The sequence below is a fragment of the Panthera pardus genome, unplaced genomic scaffold (assembly GCF_024362965.1).
Source record: "Panthera pardus isolate Hobbes unplaced genomic scaffold, ASM2436296v1 HiC_scaffold_11, whole genome shotgun sequence".
NCBI classification, from domain to species: Eukaryota; Metazoa; Chordata; class Mammalia; order Carnivora; family Felidae; genus Panthera; species Panthera pardus.
Window position 1 is genome coordinate 27,984,279 of NW_026526666.1, and position 26,563 is coordinate 28,010,841.

General features: G+C 33.9%; 1 protein-coding gene and 1 long non-coding RNA gene across 7 annotated transcripts in view; both read right to left on the bottom strand.

Moving 5' to 3' along the window:
* Window positions 1-5,289: 5,289 nt before the first annotated feature.
* Window positions 5,290-7,998, bottom strand: LOC128774173 (uncharacterized). The gene is made up of 2 exons (XR_008418597.1): window positions 5,867-7,998; window positions 5,290-5,498 (listed from the first exon to the last, which is right to left on the bottom strand). It is a non-coding gene; the product is annotated as an uncharacterized LOC128774173 (long non-coding RNA).
* A 1,026-nt stretch (window positions 7,999-9,024) lies between these two features.
* The window catches only part of MTF2 (metal response element binding transcription factor 2), a 77,592-nt gene continuing 60,053 nt past the window's right edge, over window positions 9,025-26,563 (bottom strand). For 4 of the 6 annotated variants that reach the window (XM_019437946.2, XM_019437949.2, XM_019437947.2 and 1 more), the window contains 6 exons: window positions 19,484-19,551; window positions 17,653-17,823; window positions 13,688-13,793; window positions 13,513-13,565; window positions 13,297-13,401; window positions 9,025-11,679 (listed from right to left, as the gene is read on the bottom strand). In XM_019437946.2, the coding sequence (XP_019293491.1) occupies window positions 11,322-11,679; window positions 13,297-13,401; window positions 13,513-13,565; window positions 13,688-13,793; window positions 17,653-17,823; window positions 19,484-19,551 (861 nt within the window). In that variant the 3' untranslated portion in view covers window positions 9,025-11,321. Of the gene's footprint in view, window positions 11,680-11,867; window positions 11,941-13,296; window positions 13,402-13,512; window positions 13,566-13,687; window positions 13,794-17,652; window positions 17,824-19,483; window positions 19,552-26,563 lie in introns of all 6 variants that reach the window. The other 2 variants (XR_002076818.2, XM_053892388.1) reach the window with 2 other exon arrangements.

A 26,563-nucleotide genomic window follows, 5' to 3' on the forward strand; every position in this document is an offset into this window, starting at 1 on the left:
AAAGATGAGGCCCAGTTTCTTAAGTGAAAAGTGAAGTTACAAAATAACATGAATGATCTTTGAGTAAAAATAAGTAAATAAAAAGTCTAGAAGTTTAAGGCCATATTTATATACCATTATCTCTGGACTGTAGAATGGAAGGATTTTCATAAAGTCTCCTATTGTACGAATTTTTTACTAAAATATTTTTATATCATAGTTAGAAAATAGTAAAACTTTTTTTTTGGGGGGGAGGGGGAACAACAGAGTTGATTAAAGATTTCCTCCCGTTTTTCTCATCTCTTACATCCACCCTTCTATATCAATGCCTTTTTCTTCTAAACCACACCTTCATTCTTTTAGGACTGCTTCACTAATTCTTTTTGGTTTAAACTGAGATACAACTTGGGTTAAACAGAAAAGCAATACTTGAGAAACAAATTAGCATTATTTACTCCAAGCCAGATTTAGATATGGAAAAGTAGTTTTCCCTCAGGTGAGAATAACTTCTATCACAGGAAAATCCACAATTGGAGACTACTGCAGGTTACTTATAAAAGAGATGAATTACTTGTTGATTGTGATATTTAATTAGTTTTCAAAGTTCCCTATTACTGGGCTATAACAAAATACTTGTCATTTTCTAAACCTAAATTTAAACTTCTCAATACCAAAGACAAAATAGTGTAATTTTTCAAAAAAGTCAATTTCAGTAACTTCTTGAAATATTTTAATGCTGTTTTTTAGTTTTAACCAATAAAATCACCTGATACTTTATCACTGAGTATCTTAGAAATATCTTTATTAGCATTAAATTTTTCAACAGTATTTGCCTCATTCGCTTTAAAAATCAAACTATTTGCACATTAGTTTTTTTTTCAATATTCTTTTCAGAAAATATTTCCTATTATGATTTTTATTACAAGCTGCTTTTTATGCAACACCACTTTGGAGCACAAAATGGACTTTTGAATCCACAAAATAGTGTCCACCTAGAAAAAGCCCCACAAAGTTGTCTCTTGGAAACACTTCTAAGTGCTTTTGCTTCAAAATAAAACAATGATTTCCCACTATAAATACAGGTATTACTTTCTTCAACAAAACACTTGTTCAGCTGACACCTTAAATCTCTCAACTAATTATTTCTTGACTATGACAGCATGTCATTGAAAATTTTCTACACCTGCCACACCACCACCATAAAGAAACTTGAGTGTCTTAGGTCTTTGCTTAAAAGAATGATGATGAGCAAGTTTTTAATAATAAAGAACATAATAAGCTTCTGGGAAATGCCCAGCAGAAGCAGTAGCAATGAACACTATTCTTGCTCAATAATACAGTCCTAGTCTACTTCTTTACTTCTAACGTTACTTCCAAGCATGAACTGTTTATTCCAACCAAGCTTATCTTCCTTCTTTACCGTTTTCTGAGCAGGCCTGCCCCTCTTCTGTTCCATTTAATAACATCATTAGCATCCCAGGTTCTCAAAACTTAAAAGACACCTTACTTGCTCAATCATCAACTGTCCCCTCAGCTCCCTAATCACACAGACATATTACTACCATTTCCACTGCTTCTGCTACCTCAGATTTACCTAGATGTAAATCTAGGCCTGGCACTCACGCATTTTCCTCTAAATCATCCTACATACCAAAGCCAAATTAATCTCACAAGACGCCATAGCATGGCAGTCCTATCACAGCAGGCCCATCAGAATCCCTGATCTTGTCCAGCCTCAACCACACCACGTACTTCCCTTTTCTGTGCATCAGCTTCATGACGTTGCTTCCACTTTCTGCACTCTGGAATGCGCTATTATTATTATGCTCCCTTCTCTACAGATTCCTAATATTCGTGTTCCAGTTTAAAGTCTTTCATTAAGTCTTCCCTAATAATAACCTTCTCTCAAATGTCCTCCACGGCCAGGCCCTAGACAAAAGTAATCTCTCCCTTCTCAAATCCTCTTGCCATTCTGACCCCTTTAAATAGCTAAACATACACATTCTTACATTCTCAGCAAAGAGAACACTAGGGGATGATAGTAACTATCTACCTCACATTTTCCTCCCAGTAGTCTCTTGGAAAACAACAGACACTAAATATCAAGAGATATGTTCAATCTCAACTCCAGGCCTATTCTTACTCTGCTCCTTCATTTTGAACTGAGCTTTTCTCTTCCTTTAGTCTGTATTTAAGCTAACCCATTCTTCAAAGTACATATATTGCAGTCCAAATCAATTTCATTTCTATGGTGATATAGCACCTATTTGGATACCAGCAGTCACGTTTTCCACTGTTGCTTAATTCTTATGTTTATGACCTACCTCAACACTGTGCCATTCTCTAAACTATAGCTCTTGAATTCACCCCTCAACCAAAGTCCATCTTGAATTTATTTAATGCTGTTTCTTATCCTATCCTATTTTTGCCAGTCAAACCCAATCCTCCTTCAAACCAAATCCAAATGACATTCTGTTCAATAAGAAGTCTTTCTCTAATGCTGCTTCAGGTTCCTACGGAACTTGGACAAATATTCCATAGTACTTAACACATCTCAACTTAAATTTAGTTATGTCTGTGCCCTTCATAATTTAAGAATTAAGACAGGGCTCCTAATATTTCACCTCTCTTCACAACAACTACTAGGTATTCAAAGAAGAGCTGTTGCATTTGAGTAAACAGCACAAAATGGTTTGAAACACAATTTTTAGTAACTGAACCATATACCATCCCAAAAAAAACCCTGTAATAGTGAAGTGGGTTGAATTGTTATATCTCCACCAACATCCAAGTCCTAACTCAAGTACCTGTCAATGGACCTTATTTAGAAACAGGGTGTTTGCAGATGTAATTAAGTTAAAGATCTTGAGATGACATGATCCTGGATTTAAGGTGGCCCCTTAATTCAATGACTGCTGTCTTTATAAAGAGAGATTTGACAAAGGGTAAAGCTATAAAATTGAAGGCAGGAAATGGAGTAATGTGTCTACAGCCAAGGATTGCTGGCTGCTACCAGAAGGAATCAACCTTGCCACCACCCTGATTTCATGCTCTAGCCTCTAGAACTGTGAGAGATAAACTCCTGTTGCTTTATGCTACCAAGCCTGTGGTAAATTGTTTTGACAGCCCTAGGAAACTAATACAAACACCTCCATAGTACAGCATTTTAAACATCCAGAAAACTTAAGGTTTTGTGGGGTTTTTTGTTTTCTTGTTTTTTTAATTTTCAAAGATAAGAGCAGGGGTGGCTCAGTAGGTTGAGCTCAGGTCTGACTCTTGATTTGGGTTGAGGTCATGAGCTCACGCTTCATGAACTCGAGGCCCATGTCAGGGTCTGTGCAGACAGTGCAAAGCCTGCTCGATATTCTATCTCCATTTCTCTCTGCTCCTCCTCTGCTTGCTCTCTCACTCTCTCAAAATAAATAAATGTTTTCTTTAAAAAAGAGAAGAGTAATAAGGAGATTCTTAGGAAATAAACAGATGATTTTATTTAACTAAAACTATACCTAAATTTATGAAATGATTTTATTTATAAATAAGTAGTGGCTTACCTTAAACTGAGTTCAGTGCTACTTCTCAATATAAAATGCCCTCCTTGTGTTAAGGATATAATTTTAAAAGATGTAAAACCAAAATTATACCCACTTGCTATAATAAAAAAAACCATGCTACTTCTAAGGCAAATAATCACAGTGAATAGATGAAATTCTGTTTTATCATGGTATTTTCACTGCAATATAAATCTTAATGGGGAAGGTTCGTATTTTCAGCCTAACTTGGTATTAAGTATGGATCAATATTTTGTTCATTCTCTATTAAAAAATTTAACCCAGCACTTCCTTTTTTAATTCTTATGCCATGTTTCTAAGTTTCCAACTTTTACTTTTTTAACTCAGTCTGCTTAAGGAACACAGGAATAATTTCAACGAGCCTAACCAAATAGAAAGCCCTCGGATTCCAAATCTATATACATACCTTATGTATTTTGCTAATTTTGCTTATCTAAGACACTAGCATTTTCCATTAGCAGATAAAATATTATAATAATAGGCCAACAAAACACACATTTTCTCTAGAAAAGGCCCCAAAATGTAAACTGTATCTTAAAGAATATGAGCCTTAGGACACCTGGGTGGATCATTGGGTAGTTAAGTGCCTGACTTTGGCTCAGGGCATGATCTCATGGTTAGTGAGTTCGAGCCCCACCTTGGGCTCTGTGCTGACAGCTCAGAGCCTGAAGCCTGCTTTGGATTCTGTGTCTCCCTCTCTCTCTCTGCCCTCCCCCCCCCTCCCCCCCCTCCCCCCCCCCCAGTGCTCTCATGCTCGCTCTCTCTCTCTAAAAAACATAAACATTAAAAAAAAAGAACATGAGCCTTTATATTACATACTACTTTTTAAGTAAAAACTGAATTTTAAAATATTTTCAAAGTTTGAAAATCATTTAAAAGTAATTTTTAAAAATTCAAGAACTTAATCCTACTATAACATTTGGAATTATACTTTCCACACAAAGACAATAACAAGCACAGGTAACTTAAAATTTTACACATTGTCCTAACTTTAGCCAAGATCATAAAAGAAACCAAATTTAGCCAACATACAAACATTATTTATATGAATTTAGTAAAACAACCATTTTCTTAGAAATTATGATCCCCCGCAGTCATTTTTAGCACTTAAAGTACTAAAAAGTTAAATTACTAATATCAACTCTTATACCCATTTAACTTATAAAGTCATGGAAATTAGCAGTTCATTATTGCTCTGACTGAAATACCATCTCCTCTCTATTCCTTTAAGCTACCTTTAGGACTATTAAATATGTGCATATAATGAAAACATGTCAATTTGATATTCTTATATGACAAGTCCACACTAGACAAGACACTCTTCCCTTTTCCGTAATGCAGATATGGCATGAGCCAATGAAATCTAACACCATACTGGAGAGGAAACGCCTACCGGCTCATCTATGACTTACAGAGGCACAATTTTGGTTCCTATGTCCCTGTTTGTCACGAAATGTCTTCCAGAATGTAAGAGCAGATTTATGACCAGTCTATTGATATTTTCTGTATTGTAATTTTGCTTTCATCTTACTCCAATTACTAGGTAATAGAAAACAATGGTACTACTTTTTCCAAGAAGTTTTTGCTGTCAACGTAATCTGAAGATCGATTGGAGAGGCACAAAATAATCAACCTACTCTAGCCTACATTGCAGCCTTATCTCACTCAGCTATCAGATTTCTAAAAATCCTATACACATTATAAAACTGGAAGAAAAATGAGAAAAATTTTGTGTAATGAATATTTTTTTAAAAAATGTTTAATGTTTATTTTTGAGGGAGACAGAGCATGAGTGGGGTGGGGCAGAGAGGGAGAGGGAGACACAATCTGAAACAGGCTCCAGGCTCTGAGCTGTCAGCACACAGCACAACGCGAGGCTTGAACTTGAGAATGGCGAGATCATGACCTAGGCTGAAGTTGGACACAACCGACTGAGCCATCCAGATGCCCCTGTGTAATAAATATTAAAAAAAAAAAAAAAAAAACAGCTACTTTTTCAGAGGAAATCACTCTCAAAAACTCACTCAAGAATCTAAAAAAAAAAAAAAAAAAAAAAAATCAGAACTGTAGGTAAATAAGGTTTAAATTTTTCCCGGGGTGCTTGGGTGGCTCAGTTGGTTGAGCGTTCAGCTCTTGATTTTGGCTTAGGTCATGATCTCATCATGGTCTGTGGCATAGAACCCTGCATCAGGCTCTGAGCTATCAACACAGATTGGGATTCCCTCTCTCTCCTCTCTGCCTCCCTGCAGCTCACATACATGCATGCATGCTCTCTTAGAAGTTTTTTTAAAAAATAAATAAAATAAAATTTTATTTACCTGGTTATCTCTTTGTTCCAAAAAACCTTGGTTAAATTATTTCCACTCTACAGCAAATTAAAATGTTTTGAAGCTACGTGGGAGAAAAGAAAGGAGAAAAGCTGTTCAATGCACTGTAAATAAATGAGGTTTCTTAACACGGGCACTGCCACAGAAGATACGTGTAAAGCAGACAAGTATAATAATAAAAGCACCACCTAGCCTAAGGTTTTATGAATAAGGACACATTCCCCTACCCAAATCTAAACACCTGAGAGTACCGCCATATTATAGCAACATACAATAAATGTTCACAATCTCTCAGTAATTAGAAAAAGGTTAACATACTAAAGATAGTGTTTTAAAAACATTAATTACTTAATACAGTCTAGAAAAATCTTTAATAAAGTAGCATTTTAAATATTTCTGGTCTCATTTAATGGTTTAAAAGTTGCTTATAAACTACAGTTTATAAAGAGGTATCAAGAATGAATTTCTAATGACATAATTCTTCACTGGAAAATTTACATCCAAAGATAAATAATAACACAGAAAGACTAAGATACTAGGTTATGCAAAATTATAATATAAAAAATATGGACTTGTTATAGATTTGCTCTTGCATTCTGGAAAAGATTTGGTGATAAAGGAATACAGGAACCAAACTATGCCTCCACAAATCTTGTATGAGCTAATAGGCTTTCCCTTCCAAAACCCTCTCCAATAAGCTTCATCTCCTTGAACTTCCATTTCTCCTCAAGGAAAAGTTTAACTTCAGAGCCATCTAAGCAAGCTTTATATATTTGCAAAAGAGACCCAAATTCTCAGAAAATCTTGTTTTTGTCTCAAATTCTATATAGGCAAAATTTCTTTACATTCCACTAATTCTGCATTCTAGGAAATCCTGTATAGGACAAATTTCCTTACATTCCACTAATAGCATTAGTTATAATATATAAGAGGTCAATTATCAGTCAAAACAACATTAATTATAATCCTTCACTAAGTATATATTCATTTATACTAGATGGTATTAACATTTAACTTAAATTTGCAACCTCACTGAGTAACTTTTAATGTAATTTACTTACATAAATTGCTATGTACCTAAAGTCACATATGCAAATTAACTTATAGAAAACATTATAACAGTAATCAAATTTTAAAAAGACATTCAAAAAGATTTCTCTGGCAAAAGTAAAACGTGAAAACTTGATTTCTTAAAAGAACGGTTTTTGGTGAGCTTACTGTTAACTTCTGCTTGATATGAAAAACATACTTTTGATTAGCTGCTAGATATTCATTCAGGTATCGTCAACATTTTTTCTTTTCAGCACTTGACATAATTAATGATGGGTTGACTAAACTTGGTAGAAATCAATCAAATGTAAACTAGTCTTACTTAATTTCCCAAACCTAGGCCCCACACAAAAGCACTAAGGATCAAACATCCACATCCACAAGGGAGTCAGTGGAAGCTAACAGGCAGGTGTACACTACGTCTCACACTATAACTTCAAGAGTAAACAAAGCCCTCCAACACAGTCATTTGCCACAGTTTTGTAGTACCAATCCAGCAGATATTTTTCATGTGTTACATGAACTCCGTGTCAGTGTCACTCCTGTGAAACGTAAGAAAACTCAATGAAAGTAATTAAATACTTAAGGAATAAGATTTTTGTGGGTAGAGTGGAGTTCTGAAGGGCCACAAACCATGACCTAAATTTCGTTTGCCTCCCATTAACCAATTCATGTTAGTTTTGAGACTGTATCACCTTCACTTGTGAAAGCGTGGAAAGAAAAAGAAAAAACTGAATATCTTTTGGTAAACACAAGGAACAAAAGTTAGACTAATGATTTTGAACAGGATATATTTTTGTTTTATCCAATAAATACATCTTATCATTTATGAAGATTTGGTTCATTTGTTTGCTTAAATCCAGTAGAATTTTCTTGAATGAGACATCACATTCCTTGAAGATGTTGCAAAAGTGAGGAATTATTACTAAGCATCCAATTTCAATACTCATTATCTCCAACAGAGAAAATGCCAGAGGAGTAAGCTACAAGGGATTTTGTTGGGTAGAAGTAAGCGAGGGGGAGAAAAATAAAGTGAGCTAGTTAATTTGCAATCTTATTCTAACTTTAAATATATAGATATTATAATATTTTGATCTAGCTATTACCCCAAGACATTTTGATATAACTTAAGAATTACAAATACTGTACTTATTCCCAATCTATTTGTTATTCAGAGACCCAATCAGTTTGTTTTCATAGCTTCTCCCAGCTCTAAATTTTTTTAAGTCTGACATGTGGTTTCTTAACTGCTAGTAATTAGAAAAGAATCCACGATTAGATAAAATTCTCACTTTACATTTTACTGTCAAGTTTTTATTTTCTTGAGGAAAGAAGATGACTGATCAACTACCACAGGAAAAACCAAAGGAGACTTTTGGGAGTGTATATTCACAGAAGTACTCAAATATAATTTAAACAGGAAATCTTCCCCACATTAAAGGGCATTTTTAAACTATTTCCCAAAGCTGTATGGACATCTTGCTTTGCCATCACATCCTCACTCAAACAACTCTAGAACATTATGCAACAGTCTGCTATAACTATGCAAGTCAGATCATGCTCCAACCAAAACCTAATGGCCCAAAAGAATTAGTTCTACCCCCAACACTGAGAACAGAAATCTTCTGAATATATACATAATAGAAACTAAACATGTACAGTTGGACATAACTTGCAAAATATAAGAGAGACCCTCAACTCACACATCAGTTAACATTCACTTGTTAAACATTTAGTAACAAAATATGACTAGCAACATCTGACTACATTAGAATTTATAGAATAACTCTGATAAGCTCATATTCTGATCTAGTTAGATCATATTAAAATCCATACTTATCATTTATTATCAGAGTATTTATAAAAATGTATTTGTTTTGAATAAAAATGTAATTAAAATGAGTAAGGCATACTATATTTATATCTTTTATCGCTATAGCCTAGGAGCAAAGCTTTTTAGGAAAAAAAAGAATCCTTTGATGTGAACCTTAACACCTTCTATATAAGGGGGGAAAAACATAGTTGAAAAGTCTGAATTTTCTTGAATTTTAAGGACAAGGCAGATAGAGGGAGATATATTGTCTTTCAAGTAGGAAGTATACAAGCTGGCTAAACAGTTTATTTTTTAAAGGATCCTTTTAGATGAACATGCAATAATTATTATTTGAGGGACAAGAGGAAAATGAAAGCCAAGTTTCATAAAGATTAATTCAAGTGAACATATTTACAGTGGAAGTGGAACAATCCTTAGCTCCCTGGCTAAATAAAAGCAGTCATCTACTGCATCAGTGTGTATTTTCAAGCAAATACAGAAGCAAAACTCATTAGCTCTTTAAAAAATACACACATTTAATGTTGGTCTGTTTTAATTCTAAGTAAAGCAATTCCAAAAATACAAACTGAACATCAGAGCCATGTGAACCACCATGATAAAATAAAACATTCACAATAATTACGTCTAAAGACAGTTCAGCTTAATAAATCATCTTCCATGTATACTAAAGAAAGAGTTACTAAAAATACTGCTGGTGTTCAGTTAGAATTAAAGGACTTTGGGGAAAATGAAATAATATGATACAGGTGGAGTGAATAAGGTTACACGGGATTTACATTTTCCATTACCCCTAGATATAAACAAACATTCAAAATCAACACAAACTCTGTGTGTTATTCAAAATATTGCAGCTGCAGGAAAGGCAACTTTAAATTAATAGCTAGGGGAAAATCAAGTTTTGGTGGAGGTAAACAGAAGTGACAGTTTTTAATTTGCACTTTTGTAAAGCTCATTTATACCTGGCCAACCAGGAACCAAATGCAGGACAACGAAGTTCTCTGCTTCTTTTGGCTATAATGTGACAAGAAAAGGTCATCTTTTGAAGATGTTTAAAGAAATAAAGCAACTTTCTTTATAAACAGTCAAATAATCAATCAATGGAATAAATAAGTACTAACCCACATTTTTACCGCTCTGTAACCACTACACTTTACATATTTTTCATTTTGGCGGCAAATTCCCCAATTTTTAGGCTAAAATCCACCAATCACTTTTAAGAGTAAAATGAACAGCCACCAAAATAAGAATATTCTTCTGTTTACTCTTTGGCTAAAAAAGAAAACAAACAAACAAAACAAAACAAAAAGAAACAGAAGACAACTCTAACACTGGTGATAAAAGAAACTGTTTTTTTACATGTAAAATAAAGTTATCAATTTAAATCTTGGTACATTTTATAAAAACAAGAGGTAATGTTGTAATAAAACAGCAGTAGCCTTGTCAGGCAACATACTGTTTGTTAACCCTGTGCAATAAAATACTTTGTTCATACTACACTTATTCAACATGACTAACAGTTACTACAGACATTTCAGGAATCTTCACGGGACTCCTATAGACTTACTGTTAAAACTGAGAGACATTTACAATCATAATGTGCCATGAAAACTTGAAAATGTTACTTCTAGTAGGAGATAATGTTCATATTATTTGAATTGGTTTTAGGTACTGAACAGCTGAGTTACAAGGACTGAAAGTGAAAAGCATTCTAAAAGCCCATGAACACTGTTGTTCACACCCTTCTTCAGAACACACTAAACTTTAAACTTGTTTGACACATTTCTCTTCATACATAGCAAGCAACAGCACCCAATAAAAGCCTGAGAAGAAATGCTGCTGTGTAAATACTGCAACTATTCCTGAAAAAAGAATTATGGGATATATACTCCAAAGCTGCCCATTCCCATAATTTGTATTGCATAGGTCACATAATCACACACATATATATACACACATGTGTACATATATGCACATGCAAAGAATATATTAAGACGACAATGAAGTCTAGTCACAGAGCAATTTACAGGCTCAATATATTTTTTACACTTTGCGTGAAAGAAAATTTCAATATTTTACAGTCTTTTAGTAGGCATTATATACACTGCACTTTATGAAATCTGAAAGGTATTGAAATAAATTTTTTCCAACATTTTGGTAACAAAACAGACAACGTTTCTCCATATACTTGTGCTATCTATCTACATGATCTGTTTGATCTGATAACCACTAATCACAAAAACTGACTCAATGGAATAATTAGAAAAATTATCTAACACCATGCATGGATTTGAATCATTTTTAATATCCTATCCTAGAAACATTCTACAAATCTTAAGATTTAAAAAATTAAGTCTCTGTTCTGATTTTTAAAAGATATCTTTTTTATGACAATATCCATAACATTGACAGGTACATGTTAAGGCTAGTATCATCTCCTTTTGTGAATTTTTTTGACTTTTTTTTTTTTTTTTAAGAAAGATAGTAAAAGCCAGACTCCTTTAGGACTTTGAACTGTACCTACAGAGAATGAGAGTGCAGTGAACATAATGTTCAGTCCTACAGTCAGGATGCAGTTGCTCCTTCCCATTCCACAAGATACTGCACCTTTCCATCAAGTGTCACCCGACGAGCCAGTACTCGGTATTTTTCACCACATGCTATTCTACCTGCAGCACCAAAATAACTGGTAATGGAGTTTTTTAGATGATTGAGTTGCAACTCCTGATCTGCTAAGTTATTCAAAATCTCTGTGTTGAGTTCATCAAATTGGTAATCTTCTTTGCCTTCATCATCTTTTACAATTTCTGAGTTCTGAGTCTGGAGTGCTCTTCTTGGAAGACGACCCCTTCTTCTCCGTAAATGTGGTATTGCAGCAGGCCAAGATCTTCCTGTACGAGTTCTTTTTCTGGAGTCAGATAATCTACGGAACGAAAAAAAAAAAAAAAAAGGCCATAATTGTCTACTGAGTTTATAAGGCATCCTTTGCCCAAACAATGTGTTCTCAGATTTTTTTTCTATCACACTACTCTAAGTATATACCCTTGGTGACATAAACATCAGCCAAACCAAAACAATACATGCTATTTTTATAAATGGATTATCACTCGCCTTCATTAGACTCCATCACCTTCTTGGGGCTGACCTTTGAAGAGCTTTTCTTCCTTAACAATGTATTATTAAGCTTAAAAGAATCAGAGGAAGTTTTTAATTACGAGGCCAATGAGACAAATTCTTACCAAGAAGAGGCCCTATTCATTAGTCAGATATTGTCAACAGTCTTATCATTAAAAAGAAGAAAGTTCATTCACTCATTCAATGCAGCAAATACTTAATAAGTACCTCCTATATATACAACATTGTTCCATGGGCTTAAATAGATGGTAAAACTAGAATAAATGTTCTCTTATTACCAGTTCTAGGCATAGTGAACTAATGTAATGAACTGGAATAAGCACAAAGTACAAATCAGGGTACCTTGAATCTACCTCTGTGATACTGGCCAAATTCAAATCTCTTATCCTCTGTATTCTCTTCTGTGAAGAGATTAAGTGAAGAGGTTGAACTAGATAATTTTTGAGGTCCTTTTCAGCTCAGGAATTCAATGATTTTATAATCTTTTAACAAGGGAGAATACAGCCTAAGTTAAATTCAAAGACTTTATAATCATACTGCCTGACTCAACATCCCAGTTCTGTTATGCTTGTTAATGACCATGCTTGTTTCTTAAAACCTGTTAGTTTCAGTTTCTTTATCTTTAAAATGGGAATAACAGATCTACGACTCAAAAGACTGTTTTAAGAATTTAAAAAGGCAATGTATGTGGAAAGTTTAGCACAATGCTTGGTGAAAGGCCAAACACAGTTCAATTATTCACAATCCATTAAAAAATGAGTTACATTTTAAGCTTTTTAATACTCTGAATTTTGTACAATTTACACAGCAGTTTTTGAAGTGTTAACAAAAATTAAACTAAGGGAAGTATAAAACTTGCAAGCTCATAGCTCTGACCCCAAGGAAACTAATTTTTCATTCCTGATACATCATGCTTTGGGAAAGGCATCATTCTGAAGAATTAGGTTAAATAAAATATTAGAGAAGTCTGCTACTGATAGAAATCCTGAGTTTAAAATCTTCTTAGTAACAAAAGGATTTACATGTCTGACTCAGATATTAAGAAAAAAAGTACTCCTAAAGATAAAAATTCCTAAAGATAAAAAATTTTAGATAAAAATATTATCTAAATATTAGAAGCATAAAAAGGTCTCAAGGAAAAGAGCACAGCCTATTAACACCAGTATACCTCTTCTGTGCACAGAGCAAAATCTCCTAATAAATTTTTAATGTTTGAGCTCTGAAAAGCAGAAATTTCAGATGAATATTAATAACAACCTAAAGAATTTACATATAGATGCTTCTCAAAAGCTGAAAGGCATATTTACATCACTTTCAATTGCTAAAAATTTATTTAATCATTACTTTACAAAGAAAAAGAATCTAGAAGAAAATCAGTTAAGAAATAAGAATATAAAATATCTACCCATAATGCCTGGAAATGCTAGACGAGGTAGTTTCTTTTGTACTGGAAGCACCCGTGAAATCCACATCTGAGGTATTGGATGAATGTGCAGTTCCCTCAGTTCTCCTAAGACAAAAGAATTTAAATGGTATAACGACTATATTACATAACAATAGAAATATTCATTTCCCCCCAAAAGAAAATTCCTAGAATAGGAGAAAATAACTTTCTATTTACCCTATAGAACAAGGTAAATCCAAGGTAGGATTCTCTGAAATTGATTCCTTATCCTGGAAAATAAAAAATAACATACTTAAAGCATGGCTCTAAAGTAAACTAAAAAGATACTCATTTCTCAGTTAATTTCAAGCATCCGTCCTCTTTGAGAGTATATACCAACACATCCTCTTACCAAAGGTGGCTCAGCAGTTTTCTGAATCATTTTTCTTGTATATGGGCCAGGTGGACGACCTACTGATTTTTTCTTTCCTTTTTTTTCTATGCCATTGCTTACTTCCCTGAAACATAAAATCATTATGTATTTAATCTCTGCATAAAGAAAAACAAAAAGACAATGGACAATATATACTGGCTTAGCTCCACTTATGTAATAATTAGGTTACACTTATTTTTATACTAATGGTAACAAAAACCAAAAAAATTAAATGTAAGTTGAATCTACCAATTTAGTCAAGTGCATACAGAGAACACATTCCAATTTAAATAAACATTTCTTGACTCAGATATTATTTACATATGAAAAGTTTAAGGAAAAAACTTTTCTCTTTATTACAATTGTGAAAAATATATACAACCTCAAAGTTAATAAACAAAAACAAAAACAGACTACTATACTGGAAGGAAGATTTCCAAATCCCCAAGAGTTCCATTATTTAGTCCAGGTTGTTACTATGTAGGCCCTTAAGGGAGTATTTTAAGAATTTACTACTAAAAGTAATTATGAATTTAGTCATTACCCACATGGAGCCAGGAAGTATCTATATTAAAATATAGTAGCTATAAATACAGGTTGCCTTTAGAAATAAATATATATATTCTTGAATGATATCAATCATAAAGAGAATGAAACCCAGGGTGGAAGAGTGTAGAAGGAATCCTTTATATTAGGCAGGGAGTCATTCAAAAGGTACAATTAGAAAGATCTAGAAAACCAGTTTTTGAGACATAAAAGCAAATATCAAGCAAGAAGGGGGAAAATAGCAAGTCAAGGACATCTCTAATTAATAGAAGGGAATAAGAAAAGGGCAAATATCAATATAGAGAACATCTACTTCATTCATTCAACAAACATTATCTACCATATAAAAAAAGGGGGGGGGGCTATAATAGAAATAGAAATAATATAAATAGAATAATAGAAATAATAGAAACAAAGATCTTCCCTGTACTAAGGGGTCCATAATACAGTCAGAAAGTGATAAAGATGCATACAAAAAGGCTGATAAAAAGAGTTAAGTGCTATAAGAAAGTTACCCAGGAAATTTAAATTTCCTGTGTTTTTACACAGACAAGGAATAACACCATAGAATAGGCTAGAAAGAGGTGAATGGAGCAAACTAGAAAAGAAACTACTCCAGACACCAAACTAAAGTTGGGCAATAAAGGTAGAAGTACAAGGAAGGAGAAAGTAGGGGAGCTAGAGGAATAAAGCATAACTAGAACTAAAATCAAAAGTCTCAAGGATAAAATAGATGGAAGTATAGTTGTTTTTTTTTTTTTAAGATGATCAACATTTATACAGGATCCCTGGATTAAACAAAGTATTTTCAGATTAAAAGGACCAATTCATACATAGGACCCAGAAGGAATAGAGAATGCCTTGAAAGAAAGTTGAACCATTTCCCGGTAGCATCAAATGAACTAGCTAACACAGATGGAGTGTCTTATTAATGTGATAGGAATGAGAAAATTTGTGTAAACCTTTTTCTAATCCATAATATGGGCAACTGATAGCAAAGGATTAATGATAAAATCTGAAAGTGATAGGAGTAAATACGCTTTGCTTTAGGGAAAAAAAACAACAACAACCTAAAAGCATTATCTACTTTATTACACATTCAAATGGATATGAAACACTGTTAACCCTGGGTTATTACTTTTTCTTACTCTCCAGGTACTCTCATACCTTTTATTTACTCCTTAAATTTCCCTCTCTGCACAACCCTCAGCCATCTTTATACCTCAATATTTCACTGAGAAAACAGAAGCTACCAAACAATAACTTCAGTCATCTTCCAAATGCCAAATCTACAGCAGAACTACTATCTGTACCTATTTTCACCCAATTTCAACAAAAGGGTTCTAGAAGTCCTCCTATCAAATATCAAAGGCCACTCCCATGTTTAAGTTCTAAATCCCTTCCCTTTTGGATTCTCAAGGACTTTACAATATTTTCAGTTACCTGTCCCTCTCTCCTGTACCAATCTCTTTTCCACTGGATCATTCCTAGTAGCACATAAAAACAGGTTCCAATTAATTTTCTATTTAAAAGTCATCACTTGAGTACTTCCTTTCCTCTTCAGCTTCCATTTGTCTACCTCTCTTCAAAGTAAAACTACTTCTGAGTGTTCTCACACAAACATTTTCCACTTTCTCCCTTCTTATTCAGAGTTCTTAATTTCCCATTTCCCCCTTTTCCTTTATTATCATTATTATTATATGAATCTGCCTATGTCCTTTATTTGTAGAAAAAGCCCAGTTTTGACATTTTAATTGAGCAGTGCTGGATTCAATCATACTTCAACCCATTTCAGTCTGACTTCTATCTTTACCTCTCCAAAAAAACCTGTTTTTGTCAAGGCCATTAATAACAGAATGTTATCTTATCCAACAATCATTTTCCTTTCACCTTAAATCCATCTCTCAACAGCATTCAATACTGTTTAATATGCTCATCTTTCTGAAACACCCCCCTTCTCTTGATTTTCAGGGCACTAAACTTTCCTAGTTTCCTCCTATCTCATTGATCATTCTTTTTTAGCCTCCTGTTTCTTTCACCTCTTCCAAATCTCTAAATGATAACAGGGCATTACTCTGGGCCTCATTCTCTCCCCCACCAACTCCTTGCTTCCTAGGTAATTTCATTCATTCTCATAGCCTTTAAATCAGCTTCCAAATTTGTATCATGTGTCCTAACCCTTCCTGAGCTCCTGACACACCCAGCTGTCTATATCTAACATCATCATCATTTAGATATTCCTTGTAAAAATCTCAAACTCAATTAGTATGACACAGAAGAAGCTTCGTTCACCTTGCCAAAATCTGTTCTTGTAGGTCTTGACACCAGACATCACCACCCACCAGCTGCTCAAGCCAGAAATCTGGGCTTTGTGTAACTTGATTTCTCCCTTTCTTTCATAAGTTTAAATCATTAGCTAACCTAATGAATTTTGCCTCCAATAGAAGTCTTAAATCTATTTTGTCTCCATTTGACTGAAACCACTACCCAGGCAATCTCTTACACCTAGATGACTGCAAGAGTCCTCATTTTTGTTTGCTTCTGTTCTTACCTCTATACCTATCCACTCTCCAAAAGCACACAAAGAAGTATTTTTAAAGGATAATTCAATCTGCTTACATCTTTAAATAGCTCCCCATGTTTCTTAAAAAACTCCTCAAAGACCTACACAACTCTACATGATCACGCCCCATCCAAACTTTCCAACACCTGATGCTAGTCTCTAGCCCTCATTCATACGTCACTAGTCTGTGAATTCCTAGAACATACCTCACATCCTTCATACTCATTATTTCCACCACCTGCAGTATTCTTCCCTTTGTTCTTTCACATTGGTAGGTTAGTCTCATTCTTTGAGTTTCAGCTTAAATATCATCTTAGATAGGTCTTTAAGATTCCTTCTTAAAAGTAAACCACTTCACCTCTAACCATCCCAGTACAGCCTAAATCCAAATGCTATGTCCTACATGGCACCAGAATGACCTGTAATTATTTATCACCTTTCTTCACCACTATACTGTAAACCCCATCAAGGCAGAAGGAAAGTCTGTTTTGTTTGTTATTGCATCCCCAGCACTTAGACAGTTAAGTTGCTTGATAAATGGAATTAATAAATGGATAAATGAATGAATGAAAAATGAACAAACGAACAAGCCAGTACTTAAGCTGTCTGCTAAACAAAACCAATAGGCTTATTCCTAGAAAGCCTAATATCTAAAATAAATAAATAAACATCTAACATTAACTCTTTGTACCTTGTCTAAGCAAGAAATTATAAACAGGAAAACAAATCAGGGTAACTGCCACTTATACTTTCATATATACTAATGAGACTAAATAACACATTTTTAGTTACAAATAAGCTAAAGAGAAAAACTAAGCCACAGATCAACTTTTACCTTGAATCAGATATAGGTTTGGATGCCTTTCTGCCTTTAATTTTAAATTCATGGGATGTTCCTTCAGGTTCTTTCTCTGCTTTGAAAGCCACATTTGGTGGCACAGGAGGAACACGAATTCGCAACCCAAACAAATGCTTCTTCTTCTTTATTTCTTTCCCAGACATAAACCTAAATTTTTAAAAAAATTAACTAAAAATTTAAAAACTGAACACATATACATGTCAGACCCTAACTCACAACTTTCAGATATAAAGCCTTTATAGATGAAAGTCCACCCAACACTACAAAACTCGCTCTTTCCCTTTGCTTTCCTGGATTCTCATCTGCTCCCAGAGTCAATCCACAGTAGGATACAATGGCGAAGGAGGTCGGGGGGAAGGATAGGATCAGAAGGAAGGGAGAAGAGCACACATCCACTTTTCTTTTTAAAACGTGGCATCTATGCTTCAGATTCTGTGTCTCTTTCTCTCTGTCTTTCCCCTGCTTGTGCTCTCTCTCTCTCAAAAATAAACAAACATTAAAAAATTTTTTTTAAATAATAAAACATGGCATCTAACTTTTTAAAGGAAGAAGAGTAGAGAGTGGTGTATTTTTAGTCCCAATATGTGTTTTCCATATTTCATTGTCCTGTTTAAAAGATCTCAAAAATGGTTTAGGAAAAGAAGAATTCTATTTCAGAGTGAATCTGTGAGGGGAGAAACCCTGGTCAGAAAGTAACAGGTGTTAGCACTGGAAAAGAGAACCCAATATGAGAGGTCCAGAAAATAAAAGGAGTGTCTAGTGTGTCATATTTAGAATTGGAAATAATCTGGAACAGAAAAATGTTATTTCGGTGTGGGTTTGGGCCTCTAAAACATGTGCTCCTAACTCTTTTCCAAAGTCCTTAAGGCTCCTTAATCCAAAACACCCCCACCTACCTTACTTCTACTATACCCTGCCTACCTTCCAGAACCACTACCAAACACTTGGAATGTTCTTCCACTTCCATGCATGTTTGAGAAAGGGAAGCTCCCATTTCTATCATAATAAGAACAGATGTATTTCTGGTACCCTAAACTGGATTACAGAATTCACATCCCATAAAGTATTTTTACCAGTACTGTAACTGCTCAGGCACTTTATGGCTTTTTAAATTGACCTAAAGATTTAGCTGCTAGTAATTGTAACATTTTTAAGGAGGAAATTCTGTCAAGTTCAAAAAAAGCAACTTGTTACAAACAAAAATTTTATAAGATTGCTGAACAGTTGGTAAGAGCCAGCATATACACTTAAAAAATTATTTCTATTGCAATTTTTAAATATTTTTAAGAAATGTAGATATGCTTTTTATTTCTTAAAAAAAGAAAGGTCTATACAAGGATATATCCAACAATAATCAATTATCAAAAAATTAAGACTACTAATACTATTTTTCTGCAACTGATGGCAATAACTTATCTTAAAACCATAGAAGATCTCAATCATTTTAAAACCAATATTTTCTATAATATTTTCCACTATCTTTTGCATTTTCCCACCAGCTAAGATATTATTTTATTTTCAGGGGACTGTATTATAAAAACAAGTCATTACTGAATATGTTTTTCAGTGGAACAAGCCAAAAGCCCCTGAGATATTGGTATGCCTGCCTCCCATCCACCATTCCCAGAGGATTGCTCTTCCCTTCTCCAACCCTTGAGAATCACTATTTTGCTCAACTGAAATTAAAATTTAAAAGTTTAAAATGGTTTGTACTAAACATCAACCCCACAATTCTTAAACAATGCCATTATTCCTTATACTTACTACAAGTCTCCCTCATAGGGATACATAAAATAAATCAACTTACATGGTCTTGTAATCATTTAATGCCTCCAGAACATGCTCATATCTTTCAGATTTTGGTGTGTCTGCCAGCTGTGAAGTATCAAGAAACAATTTAAAGCACTATAATTTCATTAGTTAGTAATATACAGGTGCTAGATAGAGGCAATGTGATACAGAAGAAAAGAGTACTGACTGATAGAAGATCTAAGTTCTAATTCCAGGTCCTCAGTGACTAGCTGCGTGATCTAAAGCTATTTAACCTCTTCTTGTTTTCTTATCTATAAAAAGAGGAGTAGGAGCGCCTGAGTGGCTCAATCAGTTAAGCGTCCAACTTCGGCTCAGGTCACGATCTCGCCGTTTGTGAGTTCGAGCCCCCCACTGGGTCCTGTGATGACAGCTCAGAGCCTGAAGCCTGCTTCAGATTCTATGTCTCCCTCTCTCTCTGCCCCTCCCCTGCTTGCTTTCTGTTTCTCTCTTGAAAATAAACATTAAACAAAAAAAAAAAATTTTATATATATATATAACAGAGGTATAAAAATCCTATTACGAGTAATTTTATAAATCAAATGACATGTCTGAAAAAAACTGTTAAAACACTACAAAAATGGGATTTTATTAGTTACTAAATTTATTTTAATTCTATAATCCGAGGAAATAATACATAGAATGAATGACTTTAATATCAACCATATATTGGTTCTAATAGATATTCTAATAGGTATCAATTGCTTCTAATAGATATTAGTAGGAAAAGAGGATAAAAAATGAGAAACATAACATTTTATTTCCCAATACTTCTAATATTAGCAGAAACCCATAATCTCTGTAATTTTGAAAAATTCTGTGAAACTGGGGGAGGGGAGTTATTTTCATAAAGGTTATATACTTTGGCCATCCCTAAAACCCAAAATGTCTCAGCAATTTATCATCAGAAATCATTTTAAAATCTAAATATTCAATTCTAGAAAATATTATTTTGTTTCAAAAGAGCTCCCTTAAAAGTCATTTCTGCATCTTCTTCCAAGTTTAAAGACGGGGGCCCAATAACAAAAAAAACTACATTATAGAAGGACCATTCTCAATTAAAGCCACAAAAACTAAAAAAAAAAATTCCAGAATATCATAGTTGACTTTTTACTACCAGTATGGTCTTTACCAATTTAAACTTCCAAACCTCAGAACTGCTTCAAGTAAAGAGAAAACGAATCTGCTAAATAGAATGTTGGAGGCAGAAGAGAGAGTCATCTACTCCAACTCCCTTTATTTTACAGATTAGTTAACAGATATAAAGGTTAAATGAAGTGCTCAAATTCACATGGCTGATTAGTGAGAGAGCCAGAATCTGAACCCAAGTGACAAAAGTCCACTCATTCAACATTCACTGAGAGCCCATACTGTGCTGATGCATTGGGTGCTTTTAGAAAAAAAAGAAAAGAAATGGGACAGTTTGGTGTTCATGCCTCTATACCATACCACTTCCTCTTATCGTAATTTCTGTAGTGTCCAATGATAGAGAATTTCTATTAAAGAAAAATAACAGAATCAGACCTTAAAGCTGGAAAGACACTTTAGATGTCCATCTAATTCAAGGTTCCATCAATACTGCAATCCCTTTTATAGTACTGACATTCATTCAACCTTGGTTTAAATATTACCATTGATGAAAGCTGCTGAGGCACCTATGAGGGAGCCCATTCCATAGGTGGACAACACCTTCCTTCCTGGAACTCTTCTATTCCCTCTTTTACAAGACAGTTCTTCAAATATTTGGCAGCAGCTTGTCATGTCTAAGTATAAGATTATGTCTAAGTGTAAGATTATGTTAAAAGTTTTTAGCAGCCACATCACATGATTATCTCATATTAAGCTCTGGGTAACTAATTTCATCCTCTTCCTCATCTCTACTTCACCACCCCAACTGTAAAATCTTATCAGATAAACTGATCAAATCAAGTGCTCCCTATCATATGCTACTTCTTCTGAACTGGATGTTTGTGTATTTAAGCCTTAAAAGCAAAACTTTGTGACTGCTGTTACTTTGATTTTGTTTTCAGGTCTGTGTTAGAGATCATCTTTCCTCTTGTTCTGTCATCCTTGAATTGGAAGGTAGACACAAAGACAGAACCCTGTGACTCTCCATTAGAATCTCCCTCAAGAATATTTCCAAGCCACTGACTGCTTTTGTTTCTATTAATCAATTAGTATCATATACGTTTAATTTTTAATTTTAACCACTTCGAATTTCATTATCTAATCTGAAATTGAGTTACACAATGTCTATAACATACCCATACCCATTTGACACACCAGTGTGGCTAACCATATCAAAAAAAGAAACATTATAGTAAAAGAGTGTTTTTCCTTATTGCTTTAAAAAATTTTTTTTGATGTTTATTTATTTTTGAGAGAGAGAGAGAGAGAGAGGCAGAGCGTGAGCAGGGGAGGAGCAGAGAGAGACAGAGAGAGAAAGAGAGAGAGAGAGGGAGGGAGGGAAGGAGACACAGAATATGAAGCTGGCTCCAGACTCAGCTGTCAGCACAGAGACCAATGCAGGACTAGAATTCACAATCCATGAGATCATGACCTGAGCTGAAGTTAGATGCTTAACCAACTAAGCCACCTAGGCACCCTGCCTTACTGCTTTTTAAATCCTCACAAACCACACATCTGAAAAATGTGCTTTATATTTATGCTGACAACAACAAAACTGACTAATTTCTCAAATCTACTTCTCTTTCACTTTTTGAAAAGCACAATGAATGAACTCTCTTCTTTGTTTTGGTACTCACTCTCTATGATGTCTCAGAAATTTTATCTGTAAGTTCCTTTAGCACTCTAAAACTATTTTGCATAGAACTATATATATTTCAACTTGCATTATGGGGTCATGGGATCCTTTTCTGGACGCCTGGGTGGCTCAGTTGATTGAGCGTCCAACTCTTGATTTCAGCTTGGGTCATGATTGTGAAATCTAGCCCCGTGGCTAGGCATGGAGCCTGCTTAAGATTCTCTCTCTCCCCCTCCTCCCTCCCTCTCTCTCTCTCCCTCTCTCTCTCTCAAAAAAAAAAGGGGGGGGGCAGAGATACATTTGTTTATTTTGAAGACTAATAAGTACAGATACTATAGTTTAAATCAAGTAATCTGTATTAAAAGAACATCATATTCCAGGTTTGCGATCTGTTCATGAGGTTTATAATATAAACATAGTAACCATTTTTGTTCCTTTTATCACAGACACTAACCTCATACTAGGCTTTAACTTTCAGGGTTGTAAATTTCTGTACAGACATAAATACTATTATGCATAGTTATAACTCTTCCCTTCGGTAAAATACATTTTCAATCACCAGTATTGAATTCCATGCTGCTTAGACTTAAGTATGTCAAACAGCTTAAGTAATTTGTTTGCCAACCTAGTTTTTTAAAATTTAAGACCACGGTTAACAGAAAAGTAGGCTGCCCTTACAGAACTAGGATTTTTGATCACATTAGGAATTAAAGACAAATAATAAGCAGATTCCAAAAGCTATGAATATCTCATTTTAACTCCCAAAAGCAATCCAGTACAATTCCTCATTCTAAATAAAAAAAGCCTTAAGCAACCTTTATTTGGGATCTCAAATATTGTATTACGTATTTTTACTCTCAAAGCAAACATTACAAAACAGTGGACTCTCAAATAGCTACATTCGGTCATATGATTGATAATCATTAAGGCACAAAGTCTCAAAGATGTATAAAAAATCACATTAAGGAAACATGATACAGAACTATCATTATGATCCAATATGTTCTAAAAGTTTCAGCTTCTCTTTTCAATCCTGAAATAACCAACTAAGGAAAAAACATGATACATAAATGTTAAATTTGCCTTTCAGTATAAAAGGATATACTCTCCCCCCAAAATTAATTCTTCTCCAAAAGAAGTTTGGTATTTTTGAAACTTCTTTTTGTTATAAAAGAAGTCATAGTTCCTTTATAACCACAACAACAACAAAAAGAAGTACAAAACACTCAACAGATATCACCGATTCAATTAAGACTGCTTCAGAACTGGCAACTGAAGAAAGTATTTATTAGGCTTCCAAAACAGCACAGAAATATTACTATGTGGCGAGAGTCATCATATGTAATATATAAAATTAAGTCCTAATTCAGCTCAGGAATGTCAAATATAAGTGCCTCCCTGTTACTAGTGTGTCCATATATATTCCTAAACAAAATGTCATACAAATCTCAATCAACTTCTCGAGTCATCACAAGTCTTTTTTCTTTTACCTAGATGGAGGAAGTAAAATTACAGCTATTTTTCTGTTTTGTTTCAATTTTGAGGAGAAACTTCTAGAGCAACTGTCAATATAACATAATCTAGAGTATGTATAAGAACTAATGTTCAAAATGACTCGAGTACTCAACCAACCATTTACTTAACATACAGTATTTTCTCATGTTTTAAAAGTAATTAATGCTATTTTATAAAAAGGTTTTTAACATAAATATAAACAAAAAGGAAGACTCAATTCGCAATTTGATTTCAGTTAACCAAAGATTTACTATTTTAATAATCCAGAATAATCCGTTATTTGTATTATTTTTGTTTCTATTATCACAAATATTTAATAAGGCAAACTAAATGAAAATTATTGAGTAAATGTTCAAGCTGGCATCAATGTTATGGTCTTGGCATCAATGTTATGGTCTCTATTATTAAAATTTCACTCTCAAAACCAATTATAATGACAGTATAAAGATCTAAAAGATTAACACAAAATTAAAGGCTGAACTTCCATCTGTATATACCGCAGGATGGAATGAGTAATCGAAGTCTGAATATTTTCTTTTTTTTAATGCAGAGAAAAAGCAACGAGAAATGATTAGAAAGCCACTTGTTAATAAATGTGATGGCTCCAAAAAATGTAAACACTCTTCAGAACAGTAAAACTTTTCTGTCGTCAAGTTTTATTAGAGTATACGGTTGTTCTTCTTAATTATTTTTGAAAGATTTTATTTTTAAGTATCTATACCCAACATGGGGCTCAAACTTACAACCTCAAGATCAAGAGTTGCATGCTCTAATGACTGAGGCAGCCAGTCACCCCCGTTTCCTCTTAATTTTTAAATTTTGCAAAGACTAAATTTTCCATATTCACAAAGAATAAGAAATCAAAATTTCTTATTTCTAAGACGTTACCCCGTAAAAGCTACAGAAAATGAGAACATGTATCTACTAATGAAATAAATTTTTTTTATGTGTCAGAACTGAACCACCTGAGCTAGAACTGAGATACCTGAAATTCATAAACTGAACTCATTTCTTAAAAATAGACTAGGGACACGTGGGTGGCTCAGTCGGTTAAGCATCCAACTCATGATTTCAGCTCAGGTCATGATCTCATGGTTGTTAGATCAAGCCAAGCTACAGGCTCCATGTTGAACATGGAGCCTGCTTGGGATTCTTTCTCTCTGTCAAATTAAAAAAAAAAAAAAAAAAAATTTAAATATGCTAATTGTGATTTTTACTCTCTATTTTCAGCCTCTTGAATAAAATCTATGTATCATTTTTTATTCTAATAAAAGCATCTGAAATAAAGTAACTTGAGTTTTTATGTGTGCCCACTGTCTACACGAAGTAACCACTACAGAATTTAATATGATACATAAAATGCACTAAGACTATAGATGTGTCTGCATAAGAAGTGCTGAAAAGAACCATGGCTAGAAAGAAAGCATTTTAAAAGAATGTATTAAAGCTTTACATATTAAGATGACTATAATGAACACTACAGCTGTTAGTGCCTTATACTTGTTTTTCTTTTATTACTAATCAGTTTATTAAAATTTATCAAATTTGTAAGTCACTCCTTTTCTCTCAAATTTCACCCAGAAAAAAGCATGTAACAGAAAACAGAGCATTATATTCCAACTTCTAATACTCAAAACATCTTGGCTCCATTGATTTAAATGGTATCTCTGATTTTTAAAATCTAAGCATTCTGCAGGTATTTGTTTCAATATTTTATGCAGCTAGCTGACCTACCAACTTTTAAATAAATGTGCATTATGCTCTCCTTTATGCCTCATAAAACCCCCCAAAACAACCCAAAAAACCCTGATATTCTACTTGTCATCAACCTTTTATAAACTGCCTCATGTCTAAAGTTACAAAGCAGAAATTCTTCCTAAACTTCAAGTTACTTTACACAATTTTTACCTCAAAAAGTAATGTGTGACTAAAATTTACACATCTAATTCCACATATTATAAAACAAGATTTTTATTTAAGCTAAGAGTAGTTAGTATCTATATCTATATGTGTATATAGATATAGATTTATTTTCTCTTAATTTGGCTTCATGCCCAGCACAGAGCCCAACATAGGGCTTGAACTCATGACCCTGAGCTGAGATCAAGAGTTGGACACTTAACCAACTGAGCCACCCAGGTGCCCCAATATCCTTATTTTAATAATTCTAAATAACTGCTAAAAACAAGGTAACTATTATTTTACTTTCTTCTTCATGCTTGCCTACTGTTTCAAAATCTTCTTCAATGAACATACGTTAACTTTTACACTGTTTTTTAAAAAGACTCTGTAAATCAGTATGAGTGGTTAGGCTTTGCAAATGAAAGGCAAAATGAGATGTCAGAATGAGGAGGATAATCTCCAACTCAGCTTTACCCTCTAATTCATTATTCTAACACTATTACTGGGTCCCCTCTCTCCCATTCCTGAAAGTCAAAGATATATAAGGGAGTACCAACAAGAGAGGAAAGAATGTTAGTTACATCTCTAAGTTTATAGAAACTTTAAAAAACCTTAAGTTTTTAAGGAGGAACCATTAGATACACAATAAGGATTTCTCCCTCCCTTATATCTTTACAATGATTCTCACTTCAGAAAAGAAAGAATCAAGTAATTTACTTCCTCCGTCTACATTTTTCCCTGAATAAACAGGCAACAGGAGGATGAGAGGGCTAGTCTTCATATCCTCAAAGTTATTTCTCCCTGAACTAAAAATAAAACTCTACTTTAGATGTGTGACTTATACATGTATCTTGGCTGCTTTTCACAAAAACAAAACAAAACAAAACAAAACAAAAC